This window comes from Oncorhynchus nerka, linkage group LG18, assembly GCF_034236695.1.
Source record: "Oncorhynchus nerka isolate Pitt River linkage group LG18, Oner_Uvic_2.0, whole genome shotgun sequence".
Lineage (NCBI taxonomy): Eukaryota > Metazoa > Chordata > Actinopteri > Salmoniformes > Salmonidae > Oncorhynchus > Oncorhynchus nerka.
The window spans coordinates 10,273,444-10,293,549 of NC_088413.1; the positions used below are offsets into that span (position 1 = coordinate 10,273,444).

The 20,106-nt window shown below is 42.1% G+C and overlaps 1 protein-coding gene across 1 annotated transcript in view; it reads left to right on the forward strand.

Annotated features, from left to right (window-relative positions):
- The window catches only part of LOC135561739 (circadian locomoter output cycles protein kaput-like), a 55,464-nt gene that overhangs the window by 13,456 nt on the left and 21,902 nt on the right, over positions 1-20,106 (forward strand). Inside the window, exons 9-15 of the mRNA XM_065003493.1 lie at positions 2,304-2,386; positions 10,764-10,870; positions 11,009-11,156; positions 16,056-16,134; positions 18,189-18,339; positions 18,693-18,799; positions 19,052-19,126. Of these exons, the coding sequence (XP_064859565.1) occupies positions 2,304-2,386; positions 10,764-10,870; positions 11,009-11,156; positions 16,056-16,134; positions 18,189-18,339; positions 18,693-18,799; positions 19,052-19,126 (750 nt within the window). The remainder of the gene's footprint in view (positions 1-2,303; positions 2,387-10,763; positions 10,871-11,008; positions 11,157-16,055; positions 16,135-18,188; positions 18,340-18,692; positions 18,800-19,051; positions 19,127-20,106) is intronic.

The window sequence follows — 20,106 nt, forward strand, 5'->3', positions numbered from 1 at the left end:
ACACACACAAACACTAGTGCTGAGCAATTACTGCTTCTTGAGGTCGGTTCGGTTTCGGTTCGATTAATGAAAAAATAATCCCGGTTTTTCGATTTCAATAATTTATTTCTAAACATTAAATGCACTATGCATTATGTGGGTTGAACTCTGTAACAACACAGAAGTCCCATGATGCTTAGTGACGGTCCATTACTGCTTATCACTTATTAACCATTAGATATTCACACTACTTTACTTTAATTAAATATTTAAGTTCTGTATATCACATTTGTTTTATTTGATGACTTTATTATTTCATTCCAAGTCATTGTCTCATCTCTGTAGAGCTGCTATCTGACAAAAACACTATTTTAATATTTATTTGTAGTAAACAAGGTATTATATAATGACTGCTGAATATCAACTATCAATCACTTAGATCCTGTATTTCCGGGTAGAGATACCTCACAAAGAAACTGCTCTTGATCGCACTTTATTCTCTCTTCTCTAGGTGTGCAAAGGATTATGGTCATTGTAGTTAATTACCATAGTTTAGCTCAGAAAACTTGTAGAATATTGGCCTGTTGAAAACTACAACTCCCTACTATAACGCACAGTTCAGGCTTGATCTGATCTAGAAACACTGCGCATTGAGCTCACGTTAAAAAAAAAACTGAACGAAATGGAATTTAAAAATTGAACTAATGTTGGTCAGTTGGTTGTTTAAAAGCTCAAAATGAACCAACATTTTGGTTAATCACTCAGCACTAACACACACACACACACACACACACACACACACACACACACACACACACACACAATGAAGTAACAGAAAGTTAATTGTCAAGCCTATTTAACAAACAGTATTAAACACAACAAAGCTACACCTGCATATAGATATTTTTCTATATTATAATACACTCACCGGACAGTTTATTAGGTACACCATCCTGTTCATTAAAATGGGTCACTCCTACAAGACAGTGAGTCACGTGACCGGGGCTTGCTATATAAACCAGGCAGACAGGCTTCAAGGCATTCAGTTACTGTTCTATCGAACTTCAGAATGGGCAGAACAAGTGACCGTAGAGGCTTTGCGGTGTGATCGTCGGTGCCAGGAGTCGGATCCAATACCTCAGGAGTCGGATCCAATACCTCAGAAACAGACGCCCTCCTGGGCTTTTCACAACTGTGTCTAGCGTTTACCGAGAACGATGCGACAAAACGAGGAACGTCCAATCAGCAGCAGTCCTGTGGGTGAAAACAGCTGGTTGATGAGAGAGGTCCAAGGAGAATGGTAGGAATGGTTGGAGCTAACAGACGGGCCAAAAAACAAGCAAATGACGAGGCAGTACAACAGTGGTGTGCAGAACGGCATCTCGGAACGCACCACTCGCTGGTCCTTGTCAAGGACGGGCTGTTGCAGCAGACGACCAAATCAAATGTATTTATAAAGCCCTTCTTACATCAGCTGATGTCACAAAGTGCTGTACAGAAACCCAGCCTGAAAACCCCAAACAGCAAGCAATGCAGGTGTAGAAGCACGGTGGCTAGGAAAACTCCCTAGAAAGGCCAGAACCTAGGAAGAAACCTAGAGAGGAACCAGGCTATGTGGGGTGGCCAGTCCTCTTCTGACTGTACCTGGTGGAGATTAGAAACCTAGAGAGGAACCAGGCTATGTGGGATGGGCCAGTCCTCTTCTGGCTGTGCCTGGTGGAGATTAGAAACCTAGAGAGGAACCAGGCTATGTGGGATGGGCCAGTCCTCTTCTGGCTGTGCCGGGTGGAGATTAGAAACCTAGAGAGGAACCAGGCTATGTGGGATGGGCCAGTCCTCTTCTGGCTGTGCCTGGTGGAGATTAGAAACCTAGAGAGGAACCAGACCACACCGGGGTTCCTATCAGCTAAACACAAGAAGAAGCAGCTCCAGTGGGCAACGCCATCAACAACACTGGACAGTTGAGGAGTGGAAAAACATGGCCTGGAACATGATGGATGATTTCAGTTTACTAGAGTGTCCTGGTCCGTCCCCAAGACCTCTACCCAATAGAGCAACGATGGGATGAGATGGAACGGGCTGTTCGCAGCATGAATGTACCACCGCCCTTATCTGTAGCAACTGTGTGATGGCTGTGGGACGTTTCAGACACCTTGTAGAATCCATTCCCCCGAATAATTCAGGCCGTTCTGGAGGCAAAAGGGGTCCGACCAGGTACTAGACAGACAATATACACTCAGTGGCCAGTTTATATATATTCAATGATCAATATTATATGTAAGATATATTGATATCTATCTTGTTGTCTATCTCTCCCTCCATAGGAGATGTGTACAGTGGCGGAGCCCAATGAAGAGTTCACCTCCCGACACAGTCTGGAGTGGAAGTTCTTATTCCTAGACCACAGGTAACACAGTCTGGAGTGGAAGTTCTTATTCCTAGACCACAGGTAACACAGTCTGGAGTGGAAGTTCTTATTCCTAGACCACAGGTAACACAGTCTGGAGTGGAAGTTCTTATTCCTAGACCACAGGTAACACAGTCTGGAGTGGAAGTTCTTATTCCTAGACCACAGGTAACACAGTCTCTAGTAGTGGAAGTTCTTATTCCTAGACCACAGGTAACACAGTCTCTAGTAGTTCTTATTCCTAGACCACAGGTAACACAGTCTGGAGTGGAAGTTCTTATTCCTAGACCACAGGTAACACAGTCTGGAGTAGTTCTTATTCCTAGACCACAGGTAACACAGTCTGGAGTGACCACAGGTAAGTCTCTTAGTTCTTATTCCTAGACCACAGGTAACACAGTCTGGTTCTTAGTGGAAGTTCTTATTCCTAGACCACAGGTAACACAGTCTGGAGTGGAAGTTCTTATTCCTAGACCACAGGTAACACAGTCTGAGTGGAAGTTCTTATTCCTAGACCACAGGAAGTTCTTATTCCTAGACCACAGGTAACACAGTCTGGAGTAAGACCACAGGTAACACAGTCTGGAGTGGAACACAGTCTCTTATTCCTAGACCACAGGTAACACAGTCTGGAGTGGAAGTTCTTATTCCTAGACCACAGGTAACACAGTCTGGAGTGGAAGTTCTTATTCCTAGACCACAGGTAACACAGTCTGGAGTAGTTCTTATTCCTAGACCACAGGTAACACAGTCTCTAGTGGAAGTTCTTATTCCTAGACCACAGGTAACACAGTCTCTAGTAGTTCTTATTCCTAGACCACAGGTAACACAGTCTGGAGTGGAGTTCTTATTCCTAGACCACAGGTAACACAGTCTGTAGTTCTTATTCCTAGACCACAGGTAACACAGTTCTTATTCCTAGACCACAGGTAACACAGTCTCTAGTAGTTCTTATTCCTAGACCACAGGTAACCACAGTCTCTCTAGTAGTTCTTATTACTAGACCAGTTCTTATTCCTAGACCACAGGTAACACAGTCTCTAGTTCTTATTCCTAGACCAGTTCTTATTCTTATTCTAGACCACAGGTAACACAGTCTCTAGTAGTTATTATTCCTAGACCACAGGTAACACAGTCTCTAGTAGTTCTTATTCCTAGACCACAGGTAACACAGTTCTAGTATTCTTATTCCTAGACCACAGGTAACACAGTCTCTAGTAGTTCTTATTCCTAGACCACAGGTAACACAGTCTCTAGTAAGTCTCTTATTCCCTAGACCACAGGTAACACAGTCTCTAGTAGTTCTTATTCCTAGACCACAGGTAACACAGTCTCTATTCTTATTCTAGACCACAGGTAACACAGTCTCTAGTAGTTCTTATTCCTAGACCACAGGTAACACAGTCTCTAGTAGTTCTTATTCCTAGACCACAGGTAACACAGTTCTTATTCCTAGACCACAGGTAACACAGTCTGGTAGTGGAAGTTCTTATTCCTAGACCACAGGTAACACAGTCTGGTTCTTATTCCTAGGGTAGTTCTTATTCCTAGACCACAGGTAACACAGTCTGGTGGAAGTTCTTATTCCTAGACCACAGGTAACACAGTCTCTAGTAGTTCTTATTCCTAGACCACAGGTAACACAGTCTCTAGTAGTTCTTATTCCTAGACCACAGGTAACACAGTCTGGAGTGCAGTCTCTAGTAGTGATTAGTTCTTATTCCTAGACCACAGGTAACACAGTCTCTAGTAGTTTCTTATTCCTAGACCACAGGTAACACAGTCTCTAGTAGTGATTATTCCTAGACCACAGGTAACACAGTCTCTAGTAGTAGTTCTTATTCCTAGACCACAGGTAACACAGTCTCTAGTAGTTCTTATTCCTAGACCACAGGTAACACAGTCTCTAGTAGTGATTATTCCTAGACCACAGGTAAAACAGTCTCTAGTAGTGATTATTCCTAGACCACAGGTAACACAGTCTCTAGTAGTTCTTATTCCTAGACCACAGGTAACACCGTCTGGAGTGGAAGTTCTTATTCCTAGACCACAGGTAACACAGTCTCTAGTAGTTCTTATTACTAGACCACAGGTAACACAGTCTCTAGTAGTTCTTATTCCTAGACCACAGGTAACACAGTCTCTAGTAGTTCTTATTCCTAGACCACAGGTAACACAGTCTCTAGTAGTTCTTATTCCTAGACCACAGGTAACACAGTCTCTAGTAGTTCTTATTCCTAGACCACAGGTAACACAGTCTCTAGTAGTTCTTATTCCTAGACCACAGGTAACACAGTCTCTAGTAGTTCTTATTCCTAGACCACAGGTAACACAGTCTGGTAGTTCTTATTCCTAGACCACAGGTAAGTTCTTATTCCTAGACCACAGGTAACACAGTCTCTAGTAGTTCTTATTCCTAGACCACAGGTAACACAGTCTCTAGTAGTTTCTTATTCCTAGACCACAGGTAACACAGTCTCCAGTAGTTCTTATTACTAGACCACAGGTAACAGTCTCTCTAGTAGTTCTTATTCCTAGACCACAGGTAACACAGTCTCTAGTAGTTCTTATTCCTAGACCACAGGTAACACAGTCTCTAGTAGTTCTTATTCCTAGACCACAGGTAACACAGTCTCTAGTAGTTCTTATTCCTAGACCACAGGTAACACAGTCTCTAGTAGTTCTTATTCCCACAGGTAGACCACAGGTAACACAGTCTCTAGTAGTGATTTATTCCTAGACCACAGGTAACACAGTCTCTAGTAGTTCTTATTCCTAGACCACAGGTAACACAGTCTGGAGTGACCACAGGTAAGTTCTTATTCCTAGACCACAGGTAACACAGTCTCTAGTAGTAGTTCTTATTCCTAGACCACAGGTAACACAGTCTCTAGTAGTTCTTATTCCTAGACCACAGGTAACACAGTCTCTAGTTCTTATTCCTAGACCACAGGTAACACAGTTCTTAGTTCTTATTCTAGACCACAGGTAACACAGTCTCTAGTAGTTCTTATTCCTAGACCACAGGTAACAGTCTCCAGTAGTTCTTATTCCTAGACCACAGGTAACACAGTCTCTAGTAGTGATTATTCCTAGACCACAGGTAACACAGTCTCTTGTAGTTCTTATTCCTAGACCACAGGTAACACAGTCTCTAGTAGTTCTTATTCCTAGACCACAGGTAACACAGTCTCTAGTAGTTCTTATTCCTAGACCACAGGTAACACAGTCTCTAGTAACACAGTGAGTTATTCCTAGACCACAGGTAACACAGTCTCTAGTAGTGATTATTCCTAGACCACAGGTAACACAGTCTCTAGTAGTTCTTATTCCTAGACCACAGGTAACACAGTCTCTAGTAGTTCTTATTCCTAGACCACAGGTAACACAGTCTCTAGTAGTTCTTATTCCTAGACCACAGGTAACACAGTCTCTAGTAGTAGTTCTTATTCCTAGACCACAGGTAACACAGTCTCTAGTAGTTCTTATTCCTAGACCACAGGTAACACAGTCTCTAGTAGTTTCTTATTCCTAGACCACAGGTAACACAGGTTCTTATTCCTAGAACACAGTCTCTAGTAGTGATTATTCCTAGACCACAGGTAACACAGTCTCTAGTAGTTCTTATTCCTAGACCACAGGTAAAACAGTCTCTAGTAGTTCTTATTCCTAGACCACAGGTAACACAGTCTCTAGTAGTTCTTATTCCTAGACCACAGGTAACACAGTCTGGAGTGGAAGTTCTTATTCCTAGACCACAGGTAACACAGTCTCTAGTAGTTCTTATTACTAGACCACAGGTAACACAGTCTCTAGTAGTTCTTATTCCTAGACCAGTCAGGTAACACAGTCTCTAGTAGTTCTTATTCCTAGACCACAGGTAACACAGTCTCTAGTAGTTCTTATTCCTAGACCACAGGTAACACAGTCTCTAGTAGTTCTTATTCCTAGACCACAGGTAACACAGTCTCTAGTAGTTATTATTCCTAGACCACAGGTAACACAGTCTCTAGTAGTTCTTATTCCTAGACCACAGGTAATACAGTCTCTAGTAGTTCTTATTCCTAGACCACAGGTAACACAGTCTCTAGTAGTAGTCTTATTCCTAGACCACAGGTAACACAGTCTCTAGTAGTTCTTATTCTAGACCACAGGTAACACAGTCTCTAGTAGTTCTTATTCCTAGACCACAGGTAACACAGTCTCTAGTAGTTCTTATTCCTAGACCACAGGTAACACAGTCTCTAGTAGTTCTTATTACCACAGGTAACCAGTCTCTAGTAGTTCTTATTCCTAGACCACAGGTAACACAGTCTCTAGTTCTTATTCCTAGTAGTTTATTCCTAGACCACAGGTAACACAGTCTCTAGTAGTTCTTATTCCTAGACCACAGGTAACACAGTCTCTAGTAGTTCTTATTCCTAGACCACAGGTAACACAGTCTCTAGTAGTTCTTATTCCTAGACCACAGGTAACACAGTCTCTGGAGTAGTTCTTATTCCTAGACCACAGGTCTTCTAGTAGTTCTTATTCCTAGACCACAGGTAACACAGTCTCTAGTAGTTCTTATTCCTAGACCACAGGTAACACAGTCTCTAGTAGTTCTTATTCCTAGACCACAGGTAACACAGTCTCTAGTAGTTCTTATTCCTAGACCACAGGTAACACAGTCTCTAGTAGTTCTTATTCCTAGACCACAGGTAACACAGTCTCTAGTAGTTCTTATTCCTAGACCACAGGTAACACAGTCTCTAGTAGTTCTTATTACTAGACCACAGGTAACACAGTCTCTAGTAGTTCTTATTCCTAGACCACAGGTAACACAGTCTCTAGTAGTTCTTATTCCTAGACCACAGGTAACACAGTCTCTAGTAGTTCTTATTCCTAGACCACATGTAACACAGTCTCTAGTAGTTCTTATTACTAGACCACAGGTAACACAGTCTCTAGTAGTTCTTATTCCTAGACCACAGGTAACACAGTCTCTAGTAGTGATTATTCCTAGACCACAGGTAACACAGTCTCTAGTAGTGATTATTCCTAGACCACAGGTAACACAGTCTCTAGTAGTAGTTCTTATTCCTAGACCACAGGTAACACAGTCTCTAGTAGTTCTTATTACTAGACCACAGGTAACACAGTCTCTAGTAGTTCTTATTCCTAGACCACACGTAACACAGTCTCTAGTAGTTCTTATTCAGTCACAGTCTAGTAGTTCTTATTCCTAGACCACAGGTAACACAGTCTCCTGAGTAGTTCTTATTCCTAGACCACAGGTAACACAGTCTGGAGTAGTTCTTATTCCTAGACCACAGGTAACACAGTCTCTAGTAGTTATTATTCTAGACCACAGGTAACACAGTCTCTAGTAGTTCTTATTCCTAGACCACAGGTAACACAGTCTCTAGTAGTTCTTATTCCTAGACCACAGGTAACACAGTCTCTAGTAGTTCTTATTCCTAGACCACAGGTAACACAGTCTCTAGTAGTTCTTATTCCTAGACCACAGGTAACACAGTCTCTAGTAGTTCTTATTCCTAGACCACAGGTAACACAGTCTCTAGTAGTTCTTATTCCTAGACCACAGGTAACACAGTCTCTAGTAGTTCTTATTCCTAGACCACAGGTAACACAGTCTCTAGTAGTTCTTATTCCTAGACCACAGGTAACACAGTCTCTAGTAGTTCTTATTCCTAGACCACAGGTAACACAGTCTCTAGTAGTTCTTATTCCTAGACCACAGGTAACACAGTCTCTAGTAGTTCTTATTCCTAGACCACAGGTAACACAGTCTCTAGTAGTTCTTATTCCTAGACCACAGGTAACACAGTCTCTAGTAGTTCTTATTCCTAGACCACAGGTAACACAGTCTCTAGTAGTTCTTATTCCTAGACCACAGGTAACACAGTCTCTAGTAGTTCTTATTCCTAGACCACAGGTAACACAGTCTCTAGTAGTTCTTATTCCTAGACCACAGGTAACACAGTCTCTAGTAGTTCTTATTCCTAGACCACAGGTAACACAGTCTCTAGTAGTTCTTATTCCTAGACCACAGGTAACACAGTCTCTAGTAGTTCTTATTCCTAGACCACAGGTAACACAGTCTCTAGTAGTTCTTATTCCTAGACCACAGGTAACACAGTCTCTAGTAGTTCTTATTCCTAGACCACAGGTAACACAGTCTCTAGTAGTTCTTATTCCTAGACCACAGGTAACACAGTCTCTAGTAGTTCTTATTCCTAGACCACAGGTAACACAGTCTCTAGTAGTTCTTATTCCTAGACCACAGGTAACACAGTCTCTAGTAGTTCTTATTCCTAGACCACAGGTAACACAGTCTCTAGTAGTTCTTATTCCTAGACCACAGGTAACACAGTCTCTAGTAGTTCTTATTCCTAGACCACAGGTAACACAGTCTCTAGTAGTTCTTATTCCTAGACCACAGGTAACACAGTCTCTAGTAGTTCTTATTCCTAGACCACAGGTAACACAGTCTCTAGTAGTTCTTATTCCTAGACCACAGGTAACACAGTCTCTAGTAGTTCTTATTCCTAGACCACAGGTAACACAGTCTCTAGTAGTTCTTATTCCTAGACCACAGGTAACACAGTCTCTAGTAGTTCTTATTCCTAGACCACAGGTAACACAGTCTCTAGTAGTTCTTATTCCTAGACCACAGGTAACACAGTCTCTAGTAGTTCTTATTCCTAGACCACAGGTAACACAGTCTCTAGTAGTTCTTATTCCTAGACCACAGGTAACACAGTCTCTAGTAGTTCTTATTCCTAGACCACAGGTAACACAGTCTCTAGTAGTTCTAGTAGTTCTTATTCCTAGACCACAGGTAACACAGTCTCTAGTAGTTATTATTCCTAGACCACAGGTAACACAGTCTCCAGTAGTTCTTATTCCTAGACCACAGGTAACACAGTCTCTAGTAGTTATTATTCCTAGACCACAGGTAACACAGTCTCCAGTAGTTCTTATTCCTAGACCACAGGTAACACAGTCTCTAGTAGTTCTTATTCCTAGACCACAGGTAACACAGTCTCTAGTAGTTCTTATTCACAGGTAATTCATTTTGTATAAGTAGATGGTTTCACCATCAAAGTGAACCAGTCATTGTCCTCAGTTGACCTGACATACCACAAACCTGAAATACCACACACACACACACACAGTCTCACAGTCTTGTATAGCTAAGCTTGTGGGGCCACACAATTCAGTCCCATTCAAAATCCTATTTTCCCTAACCCCGTACTCTTACCTTAACCCAAAATCCTAACCTTAATACTAACCCTAGCTCATAACCCTAAAATTAACCCTAGCTCATAACCCTAGCTCCTAACCCTAAAACTAACCCTAGCTCCTAACCCTAGCTCCTAACCCTAAAACTAACCCTAGCTCCTAACCCTAGCTCCTAACCCTAACACTAACCCTAGCTCCTAACCCTAAAACTAACCCTAGCTCCTAACCCTAAAACTAACCCTAGCTCCTAACCCTAAAACTAAACCTAGCTCCTAACCCTAGCTCCTAACCCTAGCTCCTAACCCTAGCTCCTAACCCTAGCTCCTAACCCTAGCTCCTAACCCTAAAACTAACCCTATCTCCTAACCCTAAAACTAACCCTAGCTCCTAACCCTAAAACTAAACCTAGCTCCTAACCCTAAAACTAACCCTAGCTCCTAGCTCCTAACCCTAAAACTAACCCTAGCTCCTAACCCTAAAACTAACCCTAGCTCCTAACCCTAAAACTAACCCTAGCTCCTAACCCTAAAACTAACCCTAGCTCCTAGCCCCTAACCCTAAAACTAACCCTAGCTCCTAACCCTAGCTCCTAACCCTAAAACTAACCCTAGCTCCTATCCCTAAACCTAACTATAGCTCCTAACCCTAAACCTAACTCTAGCTCCTAACCCTAGCTCCTAACCCTAAAACTAACCCTAGCTCCTAAACCTAACCCTAGCTCCTAAACCTAACCCTAGCTCCTAACCCTAGCTCCTAACCCTAGCTCCTAACCCTAAAACTAACCCTAGCTCCTAACCCTAGCTCCTAACCCTAGCTCCTAACCCTAAAACTAACCCTAGCTCCTAAACCTAACCCTAGCTCCTAACCCTAGCTCCTAACCCTAGCTCCTAACCCTAGCTCCTGACGTAATTCTAACTTTAACTCTAAACCCTCCTAGAAACAGCATTTTACCCTGTGGGGACTAACAAAATGTCCCCAGTTGGTCAAATCTTTGTTCCTTTACTGTTGTTGTGGGGACTTAAGTTAAACACACACACACACACACACACACACACACACACACACAGACAAGTGGTATTATTGTTAATAAGCAGGCTGGGTAACTGATGATTTCATTTCCTCCCTCCAGGGCTCCACCAATCATAGGCTACCTTCCATTTGAGGTCCTGGGGACGTCGGGGTACGACTACTATCATGTAGACGACTTGGGGACACTGGCAAAGTGTCACGAACACTGTGAGTTACACACACACACATATACACACACACACACACACACACACACACACACTCTGACCGCCCCTCTCTCCTCTCTGTCTAGTGATGCAGTATGGTAAAGATACTACAGGTTCCTCTCCTCTCCTCTCTGTCTAGTGATGCAGTATGGTAAAGGGAAGTCGTGTTACTACAGGTTCCTGACCAAAGGTCAACAGTGGATCTGGCTCCAGACTCGTCACTACATCACCTATCACCAGTGGAACTCCAGGCCTGAGTTCATCGTCTGCACGCACACCGTCGTCAGGTAGGGAGGACATGTTAATGGGCAGGCGGGACCTCATCTCACTGTCCAGTCAGATCTGTTTATCTTCTAATTGGCAGGCGGGACCTCATCTCACTGTCCAGTCAGAAAAGATCTGTTTAACTTCTAATGGGCAGGCGGGACCTCATCTCACTGTCCAATCAGATCTGTTAATCTTCTAATGGGCAGGCGGGACCTCATCTCACTGTCCAATCAGAAAAGATATGTTTAACTTCTAATGGGCAGGCGGGACCTCATCTCACTGTCCAATCAGAAAAGATATGTTTAAAATGAGGCGGGACCTCATCTCACTGTTTCTGTTTAACTTCTAATGGGCAGGCGGGACCTCATCTCACTGTCCAATCAGATCTGTTTATCTTCTAATTGGCAGGCGGGACCTCATCTCACTGTCCAGTCAGAAAAGATCTGTTTAACTTCTAATGGGCAGGCGGGACCTCATCTCACTGTCCAATCAGATCTGTTTATCTTCTAATGGGCAGGCGGGACCTCATCTCACTGTCCAATCAGAAAAGATCTGTTTAACTTCTAATGGGCAGGCGGGACCTCATCTCACTGTCCAATCAGAAAAGATATGTTTAACTTCTAATGGGCAGGCGGGACCTCATCTCACTGTCCAGTCAGAAAAGATCTGTTTAACTTCTAATGGGCAGGCGGGACCTCATCTCACTGTCCAATCAGATCTGTTTATCTTCTAATGGGCAGGCGGGACCTCATCTCACTGTCCAATCAGATCTGTTTATCTTCTAATGGGCAGGCGGGACCTCATCTCACTGTCCAATCAGAAAAGATCTGTTTAACTTCGTATGGGCAGGCTGGACCTCATCTCACTGTCCAATCAGAAAAGATCTGTTTAACTTCTAATGGGCAGGCTGGACGGTAAACGTCAGACGAAGGTCGAAAGCCAACGACCAACAGGCACACCTCATCTCACTGTCCAATCAGAAAAGATCGTCCCACCTGGACAACATCCGGTGAAATTGGGGAGCGCCGTAATTCAAACTACAGAATTATAAATATTTAACTTTCATAAAATCACAAGTGTAAATACATCAAAGTAAAAAGCTTAACCTTCTTGTTAGTCAAGCCGCTGTGTCAGATTTCAAAAAGGCTTTACGGCGAAAGCACACCATGCGATTATCTGAGGACAGCGCCCCGCTTACAAAACCATGAAAAACATGTTTCAACCAGGCAGGTGCGACACGAAAGTCAGAAATAGCGATATAAAAAATGCCTTACCTTTGATGATCTTCTTCTGTTGGCACTCCAATAGGTCCCAGTTACATCACAAATGGTCCTTTTGTTCGATAAAGTCCTTCTTTATATCCATAAAAACTCAGCTTTGCTGGCGCGCTTCAGTCAATAATCCACCCAGTTTCCCTCCATCAAAATGCATACAAAATGAATCCCAAATGTTACCAATAAACTTATCCAAACAAGTCAAACAACGTTTATAATCAAACCTCAGGTACCCTAATATGTAAATAAACTATACAATTTAAAACGGAGAATCGTTATTGTGTTTACCCGGAAAAACAAACAAAGAACGCGCTCTCATTCACGAGCTTGGAAACACTACAGCCAAAATGGGAGCCACCTAGAAAAACTACAATTTCTGTCTCGTTTTTCCAAAAACCAGCCTGAATCTCTTTCTAAAGACTGTTGACATCTAGTGGAAGCCCTAGGAACTGCATTCTGGGAGGACTTTGCCTTATAATAAAAGTGACAGCCATTGAAAATAGTGGTAGGCTGACATTAGTGGTAGGCTGACATTAGTGGTAGGCTGACATTAGTGGTAGGCTGAATTAGCGGTAGGCTGACATTAGCGGTAGGCTGACATTAGCGGTAGGCTGACATTAGCAGTAGGCTGAATTAGTGGTAGGCTGACATTAGTGGTAGTCTGAATTAGTGGTAGGCTGACATTAGTGGTAGGCTGACATTAGTGGTAGGCTGACATTAGTGGTAGACTGAATTAGTGGTAGGCTGACATTAGTGGTAGGCTGACATTAGTGGTAGGCTGAATTAGTGGTAGGCTGACATTAGTGGTAGGCTGACATTAGTGGTAGGCTGACATTAGTGGTAGGCTGAATTAGTGGTAGGCTGACATTAGTGGTAGGCTGACATTAGTGGTAGGCTGACATTAGTGGTAGGCTGACATTAGTGGTAGGCTGAATTAGTGGTAGGCTGACATTAGTGGTAGGCTGAATTAGTGGTAGGCTGACATTAGTGGTAGGCTGACATTAGTGGTAGGCTGACAGTTTGGTAGGCTGACATTAGTGGTGTTTTAGTGGTAGGCTGACAAGTAGTGTTTTGTACCCAAATAGGCTGAATAGTGGTAGCTTCTGGGCCTGAGTAACAGGCAGTTTAGTGGTAGGCTGACATTAGTGTTCACCCGGACGTGAATTACACTGCATTAGTGGTAGGCTGACATTAGAGAGGTTAACATTAGTGGTAGGCTGACAGATTGACACAACTCATCTCACTGTCCAATCAGAAAAGATAATTAGTCATGTCACTGTCCAGCGTCCAATGAGATATTCTGTCTGTCTGTTCACCCGGACGTGAAGACGCTGCCCCCTACCCAAGAGAGGTTAAAACCTATTTGTTTAAATTTGCATATAGTTCTCCTGACGCACTAGTGGTAGGCAGGTAAGATTTTAACAGTTTTAGAAACTATAGTGTTTTGTAAAATCTACCAATTATATGCATATTCTTTGGGCCTGAACAGGCATTTTATTTAAAATGTTCAACAGAATAAACACTGCCCCCTCCCAAGAGAGTAAAAGGACTAGAAAATTGACAAACTAATCTCACTGTCCAATCAGAAAATTTTAGTCATGTCACTGTCCAGCTAATGAGATATTCTGTCTGTCTGTTCACCCGGACGTGAACTATGGAGAGGTTAAAACCTATTTGTTTAAATTTGCATATAGTTCTCCAACTACTGGAGATGATTGACTTGTTCTAATCTCTGTAACTTCTGGAAATCTGACTATCATTTATTGTAAATTCTTTAAGGCATAACATATTTTATTTAAAATGAACAACAGAATAAATCCTTCCAATTTGTATAAAGGACTAGAAAATGGAAAAATAAATTATATTGTGAGGGACGGTTTTGTTCTGTCTCTCTGTGTAGCTATGGAGATGTGACTTGTTCTGTCTCTCTGTGTAGCTATGGAGAGGTGACTTGTTCTGTTCTCTGTGTAGCTATGGAGAGGTGACTTGTTCTGTTCTCTGTGTAGCTATGGAGATGTGACTTGTTCTGTTCTCTGTGTAGCTATGGAGAGGTGACTTATTATGTTCTCTGTGTAGCTATGGAGAGGTGACTTGTTATGTTCTCTGTGTAGCTATGGAGAGGTGACTTGTTCTGTCTCTCTGTGTAGCTATGGAGAGGTGACTTGTTCTGTTCTCTGTGTAGCTATGGAGAGGTGACTTGTTCTGTTCTCTGTGTAGCTATGGAGAGGTGACTTGTTCTGTTCTCTGTGTAGCTATGGAGAGGTGACTTGTTATGTTCTCTGTGTAGCTATGGAGAGGTGACTTGTTCTGTTCTCTGTGTAGCTATGGAGAGGTGACTTGTTCTGTTCTCTGTGTAGCTATGGAGAGGTGACTTGTTCTGTTTTCTGTGTAGCTATGGAGAGGTGACTTGTTCTGTTCTCTGTGTAGCTATGGAGAGGTGACTTGTTCTGTTCTCTGTGTAGCTATGGAGAGGTGACTTGTTCTGTCTCTCTGTGTAGCTATGGAGAGGTGACTTGTTCTGTTCTCTGTGTAACTATGGAGAGGTGACTTGTTCTGTTCTCTGTCTGTGTAACTATGGAGAAGTGACTTGTTCTGTTCTCTGTGTAGCTATGGAGAGGTGACTTGTTCTGTTCTCTGTGTAGCTATGGAGAGGTGACTTGTTCTGTCTCTCTGTGTAGCTATGGAGAGGTGACTTGGTCTGTTCTCTGTGTAGCTATGGAGAGGTGACTTGTTCTGTTTTCTGTGTAGCTATGGAGAGGTGACTTGTTCTCTGTCTTGTTCTGTTTTCTGTGTAGCTATGGAGAGGTGACTTGTTCTGTCTCTCTGTGTAGCTATGGAGAGGTGACTTGGTCTGTTCTCTGTGTAGCTATGGAGAGGTGACTTGTTCTGTTCTCTGTGTAACTATGGAGAGGTGACTTGTTCTGTTCTCTGTCTGTAGCTATGGAGAGGTGACTTGTTCTGTTCTCTGTGTAGCTATGGAGAGGTGACTTGTTCTGTTCTCTGTGTAGCTATGGAGAGGTGACTTGTTCTGTCTCTCTGTGTAGCTATGGAGAGGTGACTTGGTCTGTTCTCTGTGTAGCTATGGAGAGGTGACTTGTTCTGTTCTCTGTGTAGCTATGGAGATGTGACTTGTTCTGTTCTCTGTGTAACTATGGAGAGGTGACTTGTTCTGTCTCTCTGTGTAGCTATGGAGAGATGACTTGTTCTGTTCTCTGTGTAGCTATGGAGAGGTGACTTGTTCTGTTCTCTGTGTAGCTATGGAGAGGTGACTTGTTCTGTTCTCTGTGTAGCTACGGAGAGGTGACTTGTTCTGTTCTCTGTCTGTGTAACTATGGAGAAGTGACTTGTTCTTTTCTCTGTGTAACTATGGAGAGGTGACTTGTTCTGTTCTCTGTGTAACTATGGAGAGGTGACTTGTTCTGTCTCTTTGTGTAGCTATGGAGATGTGACTTGTTCTGTTCTCTGTGTAGCTATGGAGAGGTGACTTGTTCTGTTCTCTGTGTAGCTATGGAGATGTGACTTGTTCTGTTCTCTGTGTAGCTATGGAGAGGTGACTTGTTCTGTTCTCTGTGTAACTATGGAGAGGTGACTTGTTCTGTTCTCTGTGTAACTATGGAGAGGTGACTTGTTCTGTTCTCTGTGTAGCTACGCGGAGGTGAGGGCAGAGCAGCGTAGAGAGCTGGGTATCATTGAAGAGCCCCCCCCTGAGGTAACTGTGGACAAGGTGAGATGCATCACCATATTGATGTGTATTTTCCCTCTTTCATATTAATGTAACTAGGACTGTCTAAGTGATATCTCTCTGTTATTAATGTAACTATGACTGTCTAAGTGATATCTCTCTGTTATTAATGTAACTATGACTGTCTAAGTGATATATATCTGTTATTAATGTAACTAGGACTGTCTAAGTGGTAGATATCTATCTGTTATTAATGTAACTATGACTGTCTAAGTGGTAGATATCTGTTATTAATATAACTAGGACTGTAAGTGGTAGATATATATCTGGTGTTAATGTAACTATGACTGTCTAAGTGATATCTCTCTGTTATTAATGTAACTAGGACTGTAAGTGATATATATCTGTTATTAATGTAACTGACTGTCTAAGTGATATCTCTCTGTTATTAATGTAACTATGACTGTCTAAGTGGTAGATATCTATCTGTTATTAATATAACTAGGACTGTCTAAGTGGTAGATATCTATCTGTTATTAATGTAACTGACTGTCTAAGTGATATCTCTCTGTTATTAATGTAACTGACTGTCTAAGTGATATCTATCTGTTATTAATATAACTAGGACTGTCTAAGTGGTAGATATCTATCTGTTATTAATGTAACTATGACTGTCTAAGTGATATCTATCTGTTATTAATATAACTAGGACTGTCTAAGTGATATCTATCTGTTATTAATGTAACTATGACTGTCTAAGTGATATCTATCTGTTATTAATATAACTAGGACTGTCTAAGTGGTAGATATCTGTTATTAATACAACTAGGACTGTCTAAGTGGTAGATATCTATCTGTTATTAATGTAACTAGGACTGTCTAAGTGGTAGATATCTATCTGTTATTAATGTAACTATGACTGTCTAAGTGGTAGATATCTATCTGTTATTAATGTAACTAGGACTGTCTAAGTGGTAGATATCTATCTGTTATTAATGTAACTAGGACTGTCTAAGTGGTAGATATCTATCTGTTATTAATGTAACTATGACTGTCTAAGTGATATCTCTCTGTTATTAATGTAACTATTGTAACTATGACTGTCTAAGTGATATCTATCTGTTATTAATGTAACTAGGACTGTCTAAGTGGTAGATATCTATCTGTTATTAATATAACTATGACTGTCTAAGTGATATCTATCTGTTAGTAATATAACTAGGACTGTCTAAGTGGTAGATATCTATCTGTTATTAATATAACTAGGACTGTCTAAGTGGTAGATATCTATCTGTTATTAATGTAACTATGACTGTCTAAGTGATAGATATCTGTTAGTAATATAACTAGGACTGTCTAAGTGGTAGATATCTATCTGTTATTAATATAACTAGGACTGTCTAAGTGGTAGATATCTATCTGTTATTAATGTAACTAGGACTGTCTAAGTGATAGATATCTGTTATTAATATAACTATGACTGTAAGTGGTAGATATCTATCTGTTATTAATGTAACTATGACTGTCTAAGTGATATCTATCTGTTATTAATATAACTAGGACTGTCTAAGTGGTAGATATCTATCTGTTATTAATGTAACTAGGACTGTCTAAGTGATAGATATCTGTTATTAATATAACTATGACTGTAAGTGGTAGATATCTATCTGTTATTAATGTAACTAGGACTGTCTAAGTGGTAGATATCTATCTGTTATTAATGTAACTATGACTGTCTAAGTGATATCTATCTGTTATTAATGTAACTATGACTGTCTAAGTGGTAGATATCTATCTGTTATTAATGTAACTATGACTGTCTAAGTGGTAGATATCTGTTATTAATATAACTAGGACTGTCTAAGTGGTAGATATCTATCTGTTATTAATGTAACTATGACTGTCTAAGTGGTAGATATCTATCTGGTATTAATGTAACTATGACTGTCTAAGTGGTAGTTATCTGGTATTAATGTAACTATGACTGTCTAAGTGGTAGATATCTATCTGGTATTAATGTAGCTATGACTGTCTAAGTGGTAGATGTCTATCTACCTCCATTGTGATTAGTTCCTTCTCCTCCCTCCTCCCTCAAGCAGAGTCAAGACAGTGGATCTGAGTCTCAGCTCAACACAGTTTCCAGCCTAAAAGAGGCCCTGGAACGCTTTGACCGTAGCCACACCCCCTCCTCCACCTCTCTGTCCTCACACAAGACCTCCTCACAGCTCTCAGACAACACCTGTACCTGTAAGAGAACACACACAGACCACACACACAGACCACACACACAGACTACACACACAGACCACACACACAGACTACACACACAGACCACACACAGACCACACACAGACCACACACACACACACAGACCACACACAGACCACACACACACACAGACCACACACACAGAACACACACAGACCACACACACAGACTACACACACAGACCACACACACAGACTACACACACACACACACACACACAGACCACACACACACACAGACCACACACACACATCTCAGACCACTCACACACACATCTCAGACCACTCACACATCGGTATCTCTGACTATAATAGGATCTCTCATCTCCATAGCAACAGCCTCCAAGCTCCACATGGACATGGCCACGCCCCCTCATCAGTCACATGTTGCCTCCACCATCGAGATGACATCACAGAGACGCTCCTCCATCAGCAGCCAGGTAAGCCCTGATTGGACAGAATGCGACTGGACAGAAACCCCAAAAAATAAGCAAGTTTGTTTTGACTGGGCGATTGGATGAGTCCAACAGGTGCTATTAAAATACATAATGAATTGAATCTGTTGTGGAGGAGCAGGACATGACCAGGTCCAATTCAACCTGAGACGAATCTAAATTGAATCGACTCTGAATCAACTGCAACTGAATCAAACTCACACGGTATCTGTTGTCTGTGTTGGTGTGCGTGTGTAGTCTATGAGTTCTCAGACCACGGGACACAGTGTGGCTCCCGTCCATCCTGTGATACAACAACACCAACAACAAGAGGTGAGAAACGCCTGTCTATCTACCCTATTCACCTGGTACCCATCTATGCAAGGTTACAGCCCTATATAGTGCACTACTTTTGACTTGGCCCTATGGAGCCTGGTGAAAAGTAGTGTACTAAATAGTGAATAGGGTGCTTATGTGGGACACCGCTTAAGTGTGACGATCCTACAGCCATTCAGTACTAGTATGTCAGACAGCAGAACCTCTCTACAGCCATTCAGACAGCAGAACCTCTCTACAGCCATTCAGACAGCAGAACCTCCCTACAGCCATTCAGACAGCAGACAGCAGAACCTCCCTACAGCCATTCAGTACTAGTATGTCAGACAGCAGAACCTCCCTACAGCCATTCAGACAGCAGACAGCAGAACCTCCCTACAGCCATTCAGTACTAGTATGTCAGACAGCAGAACCTCCCTACAGCCATTCAGTACTAGTATGTCAGACAGCAGAATCTCCCTCCAGTCATTCAGACAGCAGAACCTCTCTACAGTCATTCAGACAGCAGAACCTCTCTACAGCCATTCAGTACTAATATGTTAGACAGCAGAACCTCTCTACAGTCATTCAGTACTAATATGTCAGACAGCAGAACCTCTCTACAGTCATTCAGACAGCAGAACCTCTCTACAGCCATTCAGTACTAGTATGTTAGACAGCAGAACCTCTCTACAGTCATTCAGTACTAGTATGTCAGACAGCAGAACCTCCCTCCAGCCATTCATTACTAGTATGTCAGACAGTAGAACCTCCCTCCATCCATTCAGTACTAGTATGTCAGACAGCAGAACCTCTCTACAGCCATTCAGAGAGCAGACAGCAGAACCTCCCTCCAGTCATTCAGTACTAGTATGTCAGACAGCAGAACCTCCCTCCAGCCATTCAGTACTAGTATGTCAGACAGCAGAACCTCTCTACAGCCATTCAGTACTAGTATGTCAGACAGCAGAACCTCCCTCCAGCCATTCAGTACTAGT